Here is a 7,112-nt window from a genome sequence, read left to right on the forward strand (position 1 = left end):
ATCTAACATAAATTTATATATTATAAACGGTTTTTAATCTCGAATTCTCTTCTTATATTCTATTCTTCTATTAATTCTATTCCTCTTTTACTGATTATCCTTTCTCAAATTCTGAAACAGATGCTTTTATAAAAAAGTTTTTAAAAAATCCGTGATCTTGATAGAATCCCAAATGAAAACATACAGCGTATCATTCAATTATCCACAGATACTGTCCGTTCTTGAATTTGAAAACCCTCCGCGTTTTTGAGCATGCATCAGAAAAAGTTTATTTCTTCAAAAAAGGAGTGAGAAGAAAGATGAAAGGAAAAGATGTTTACATTTAACAATAAGATGAATTCAGATTATGAGCGGAAGTAGCAGGCGGAATAAACGCTCATCTTTTTACTTATCATCCCTTAGCGAAGTATAATAGTCCGAAAGTGGTTATCTCAGCATCTTGAAACGAACAATAATTATACAGGCTTTTTAATCTTTGCCTTGTTCGGAAGTATTTCCAGAGTATCGTAAAGAAGATCAAATTCTTTTGATTATGAAAAACAATCGATTTAAGAAACATCGTACTGACAACATAACATGTATTCGTTAGCTCAGAACTCTCTAAAAATGTTTCGTAATTTTCTCAAAAGAATAAATTTTTACCTTAAACGACACTGCTTTTTTTAGGGACGAGTAGTATAGGTTTACTTCCCAAAAGTCTGCCGAATATCTAAATAAAGTTTGCAATAATTTTAAAAATAGGAATCAGAAAAACGTGGAACTGCTCTTGTCTCTTTAAATATTAAAGGAGTTATTTTTTAAATGCTTGATGGTTATTTATTTTAAACACTATCAGAGAACATCGAAAGCATGCTACATTTATTGAAAAATTTCCTGTCTGAAAGAATAGGAGAACTCAAGAATTTCCTGTCTGAAAGAATAGGAGAACTCAAGAATTTCCTGTCTGAAAGAATAGGAGAACTCAAAAATATCCTGTCTGAAAGAATAGGAGAACTCAAGAATTTCCTGTCTGAAAGAATAGAACTCAAGAATTTCCTGTCTGAAAGAATAGGAGAACTCAAGAATTTCCTGTCTGAAAGAATAGAACTCAAGAATTTTCTGTCTGAAAGAATAGGAGAACTCAAGAATTTCCTGTCTGAAAGAATAGGAGAACTCAAAAATATCCTGTCTGAAAGAATAGGAGAACTCAAGAATTTCCTGTCTGAAAGAATAGAACTCAAGAATTTCCTGTCTGAGAGAATAGGAGAACTCAAGAATTTCCTGTCTGAAAGCATAGGAGAACTCAAGAATTTCCTGTCTGAAAGAACAGAACTCAAGAATTTCCTGTCTGAAAGAATAGGAGAACTCAAGAATTTCCTGTCTGAAAGAATAGGAGAACTCAAGAATTTCCTGTCTGAAAGAATAGGAGAACTCAAGAATTTCCTGTCTGAAAGAATAGGAGAACTCAAGAATTTCCTGTCTGAAAGAATAGAACTGAAGAATTTCCTGTCTGAAAGAATAGGAGAACTCAAGAATTTCCTGTCTGAAAGAATAGGAGAACTCAAGAATTTCCTGTCTGAAAGAATAGGAGAACTCAAGAATTTTCTTTCTGAATGAATAGAACTCACGAATTTCCTGTCTGAAAGCATAGGAGAACTCAAGAATTTCCTATCTGAAAGAACAGAACTCAAGAATTTCCTATCTGAAAGAACAGAACTCAAGAATTTCCTGTCTGAAAGAATAGGAGAACTCAAGAATTTCCTGTCTGAAAGCATAGGAGAACTCAAGAATTTCCTGTCTGAAAGAATAGGAGAACTCAAGAATTTCCTGTCTGAAAGAATAGGAGAACTCAAGAATTTCCTGTCTGAAAGAATAGGAGAACTCAAGAATTTCCTGTCTGAAAAAATAGAACTCAAGAATTTTCTGTCTGAAAGAATAGGAGAACTCAAGAATTTCCTGTTTGAAAGAATAGAACTCAAGAATTTTCTGTCTGAAAGAATAGGAGAACTCAAGAATTTCCTGTTTGAAAGAATAGAACTCAAGAATTTTCTGTCTGAAAGAATTGGAGAACTCAAGAATTTCCAGTCAAACATTATAGCTAGTAAAAAAACTGTCGAATGGCTTTCCACGCTTTCCGTCCAATTCTTTCATAAAGATTTACTTCTTATCGGTCTGTGTATTTATGAGTGCCTGAGAACAAAAATTACAGGAAGCAAGATTGAATTATAGAGTATTGATTTTGCTTAAGAGGTGAATTTCCAACTAGGCAGCTTAGGCAGTTGCCTATGGCCGTTTTATTGAGGTGCCCAAGAGCACTTTGATTTAAAATTGTTTCTAATCAAACTGATGAAAAAGTAAATTTGAAAATATTACAAATTCTGTGAATTATAAAATATTAGAATAATATGGGCACATTGTTATCTGTAGATGAACAGGTCCCTGTACATTTCATTACGTTTACTTAATGACTACGATATTTGTAAAAATAATCATCTGGTTAAATATGTTCAGCTTGGATAGCAAGCATTAATAAATCGTAATAAATAAATAAAAAATTAACTTATATTTGCGCAAAAATAAATCTAAATTTAAAATAAATGACTTGTTAAGTTAAAAATATATTAAAAGGTAAAACTAAACTGGTTAATTGATGAAATGAAGTGCCACCTACTGTTAACTGCATAGGAGTGTTAAGTGCTTAAATTCGCCGTTGAACAAAACTATAGACCCATATCACTTTTTCGAATCATATCTGTTAAAAGGTATGTATACCTATCCCTGTAACATCAAAACAGTAACACAAAATATGTCTGTTTATCCGCATAACACCAATAGAATAACACAAAATATGTCTATCTGTGTAACATCAAAATAACACAAAATATGTTTGTATACGTGTAACATCAACATAGTAAAATAAAATATATCTGTCTATCCTTGTAACATCAACACAGTAACGCACAATATGTCTGTCTATCTGTGTAACATCAACACAGTAATACAAAATATGTCTGTCTATCTGTGTAATATCAACACAGTAACACAAAATATGTCTGTCTATCCGTGTAACATCAACAAAATAACACAAAATATGTGTGTCTATCCGTATACATCAATACAATAACACAAAATATGTCTATCTGTGTAACATCAAAATAACACAAAATATGTCTGTCTACGTGTAGCATTAACACAAAATATGTCTGTCTATCCGTGTAACATCAACACAGTAACGCACAATATGTCTGTCTATCAGTGTAACATCAACATAGTAACACAAAATATGTACCCGTGTAACATCAACACAGTAACACAAAAAATGTCGGTCTAGCCATGTAACATCAGCACAGTAAACAAAACCTTAATTAACCGAATAATTGAAATTTGATTCATTGCCTTAGTATCGAAATTTTAAAAATGCATCTGACTAAGATTAAGGATTAAAAATTCGTACTCAATTATTTTAATCCGCTATAGTGTAGAAATTTAAAAAAGAACTAATAGGAAATACACTTCTTGTTATTCTAAAAATAAGATAAAAGAAAACAGATTTTTTTCTTCAGATTTTAAATTATATTGCACGCAATTCAAAACCATTAGTCATGAATTAGTTATCTAATTAGCATACTAATAGATGACTTGCTTGTCACGTTTAACAATCGCTTAAAGAATCATTATTCATTCATTGTGAAATCGAATTCATCATTAACACCATACGTTGCGTTGTAGCAACAATTTATTATTAAATTATTCTCCTTAAAATGATTTATTATTAGTATGATAAATTAATGTTTGCTCAAAATGAGTTATTTTTATCATTCATCAAGCAAAATGGAAATATTTATTGGCAGATACACAGAGATGGATAAAAAATAGCCACACGCGCTGTGAGAAAAAGGGCGCAATACGGTGAAGAATATATATCCAAGGTAATTTCAAGAATGTTCCATTATCTTATTAAGAATAAAATGAAAATTAATCAAGTAAATGAAAGGTTTCTTCAAGCAGTTTGGGAGAATTAATTTTCAGAGTTTAATATTAATTTACTCAAAATTAATATTAAAAAAACCTTTGAATGCCAATGATAATATAAAGAATGTTCGATTATTTTATTAAGATTAACATAAAAATCAATCTAGTAAATTAATCATTTGTTAAAAAAATTACAGAAATTAATTTTCAGGACAAATTTTCAAAATAAAATATAAAAATTCTTGAATGCTAGTAATATTTCTAAAATGTTCAGTTATTTTATTAAAATTAAAGTAAAAATTATTCTGGTAAATTAAATATTTCTTCGAATAACTCCAGACAATTAATTTTCGGGAGAATATTCAAAATAAATATAAAAAGAAATGATAATTTCTAGAATGTTCAATTATTTTATTAAGAATAACGAATTAATCATTACTCAAAAAATCGTGGAACATAATTTTCGAAAGAAATGTTCTTGCTACTTATGGCCCTTGTCATAGACAAGTCTGTTGACGAAGTCAGCGATTTAAGCCGAGTTTTTGCAGTAGCTTCTGAGGGTAAAGGCCCCTGAGCACCCTAGAGCAGAAGTCAGACTTTATCTCATATGAAGATGACATTCACACACTCGTTTGCACAACCCCTTTTTACAGGCGGGCTCTTTCACACACCTCACAGATAGAATACATGGAATAGAACACCCGGGACGCCCAAATTACTGGCAAGACGCGCTACCACTAGGACAGGATGCCGGCGAGATATTCAAAATAAATATTAAAAAAGTTCTTGAATACAGGTGATAAATTCTAACATGTTCAATTATTTTATTAAAAATAAAGTAAAAATTATTCTGGTAAATTAAAACACACACACACACACACACACAAAATTATTTCCAGATGAAAGTGTTTAAAATAAATATTTCAAAAATCTTGAATACCATTGATAATTTTAAGAATGTTCAATTGTTTTAATAAGAATAAAATGAAAATTAATTTAGTAAATTAAATGTTTATTCAAAAGTGTATGGAAGTATTAATTTTTAGGGAAAAATATTTAAAACAAATTTTTAAAAAACTTTGAATGCTAAAATTCTTCTTGAATGATTGAAAGTTTTATCAGCTCAACTCGGTTACATTAAAGTAATTATCTATAGAACTTATTTTTAAAATTTACTTGTGCATTTTTTATTTTATGTGTATGTGCGTGTGCGCGCGCGTGCATGCGTTGTGTGTGTACAATGATATTTTCAAATCTAATTTAAATTTTAATTAATTTCCTAATTTTTATCTTAACCAATGTTAATTAATTCCCGTTAACCCATTAACATCTTTCTAAAATGTACTCTTATTTCCTGATCCAATTGCCACTTATTTATTTCTAACACAAGCTCTAGAAAACTGATGACTATTTTCTCACGGTCCCAGTGAAAAAACAAAAATCCTTAACACCCACACATACCTTTCAAAGATACTTTAGATTCCCTTTCCTAAGTCGACACATGTCAAAAAAAATCCCTATCGGAATCTCATAGTAAAATCATTGAAGGGACAAATTTCTCTCTTTTTTGCTCTTGTGTCACTGTATAGACCAGGGCGAACCAGTGGCACGCGGCACAATATTTTGGACACGCAGCCGATCAAAATGGTTTGCATTTCACGGTTTACAAAACGGCTTGCATGTGACTTCATTTCATAAACTGAATTTGTCCCAATTCTATTGGTTGGAAATCGAAGAATTTGAAATGCAACTGATTGATTTCCACTCTAGTTCAATGTGGATTCAAAAATTTATTGAAACTAGGAAAAAGTTGGAATTGATTGAAACAGAAAGATTAAAAAGCAACATAAGTAAAAATGCCAATAACGAAATTTTGGAAACATGGAATTCGATTCAAACATTTAACTGTATGAAGAAGTTGGCTCATTCTATTTTAAGCATATTTTCATCTATGCCTGCGAGTCATTTTCAGAGAGGAATAAAATTAAAGATTCGCTTAGAAACCGTTTGGTAGATGACTTCAATTCAGCATGCATTCCGCCAAAAAATACATATTGCAATCCTAATATGTTATTTTCCATCTAATCTGCAACAACAGAAGTCACATTAATGTTACTTTAATTTGAATTACACGTATAACTCAAACTTTTACTACTATACAGTGCAAAATGTATTTTTTCGTAATAAATAAAGAGTTTTGTAATAAGAGTATTTAGTTTTATTATCTTCCCAAAAATCACAGGCCAAAATTGTTTAACGGCACGTCTATACCTCATTAGACATTTCTTTAGAAGAAATGGCACGTTGATCCATAAAGGTTCGCCACCCCTTGTATAGATTAACGAAATATTTTACCACTTCTTACATGTGTATAGTATGCCTCCCGTGTAAAATAGACTGATGTAAATTTTAAAAGCTTATATTTTTCGGTCATGCATCCTGCAAAATTATGTTTATGTATTGACTAACACAGAAAATGGATGAAAAAATAGAAAGTGATAAATAAAAATTTTTTGTCACGATATTGACTGAATCTTATATATTATTATATATTCTGAATACTAATAGATTGTTTTTTTTTATTTTTGGTTAATTGGCTATTAAATTATAACACTGATTTTGACAGATATTAGTATAATGTTCAATTTAAATACTTTAAATTGAACTTTTAATTGCTTTTTTTATTTATTCATTTGCAAAAATCATTTTACTTATTTATTTGCTAGTGCAATTTATCAAACTAAAAAAAAACTGATAAAAATTGAATTTTATAATTGTCAAAATATTAAGCAAATAGAATGTTTTTAATCATCAAAAAATTCAAAGATATAAAAAACTTATAATCTCTTTATCAAAATAAAAAAAAATTATAAAGATTGAATTTCATAATTATCCAAATATTCCACCTCGAAAATGTTTTTAATCATCAGAAAATTCGTCAAAGGGAAAGTGTTATAATCTCTTTTATCAAATTTAAAAGAATTTGATAAAGATTAAACTTTATAGGTGTCAAAATATTCAACAACGAGGATGTTTCTAATCATCAAAAAATCCGACTAAGAGAAAGTTTTATAAACTCTTTATCAAATTTAAAATATTTTATAAAGATATAATTGTCAAAATATTCAACAAAGAAAACGTTTTTAATCATCAGAAAATTC

General features: G+C 29.6%; 1 protein-coding gene across 1 annotated transcript; it reads left to right on the forward strand.

The window, feature by feature from the left end:
• Positions 1–849: 849 nt before the first annotated feature.
• LOC129987492 (uncharacterized) lies at positions 850–1,596 on the forward strand. The gene has a single exon (XM_056095467.1). The coding sequence runs from the start codon at positions 850–852 to the stop codon at positions 1,594–1,596; it is 747 nt and encodes a 248-aa protein (XP_055951442.1).
• The last annotated feature ends 5,516 nt before the right edge of the window (positions 1,597–7,112 follow it).

The sequence above is a fragment of the Argiope bruennichi genome, chromosome 10 (genome assembly GCF_947563725.1).
Source record: "Argiope bruennichi chromosome 10, qqArgBrue1.1, whole genome shotgun sequence".
Classification (NCBI taxonomy): domain Eukaryota; kingdom Metazoa; phylum Arthropoda; class Arachnida; order Araneae; family Araneidae; genus Argiope; species Argiope bruennichi.

What these genes read in the sequence shown, in the direction of transcription:
- LOC129987492 (XM_056095467.1), top strand. Translation starts at nt 850, where the DNA reads ATGCTACATTTATTGAAAAATTTCCTGTCTGAAAGAATAGGAGAACTC.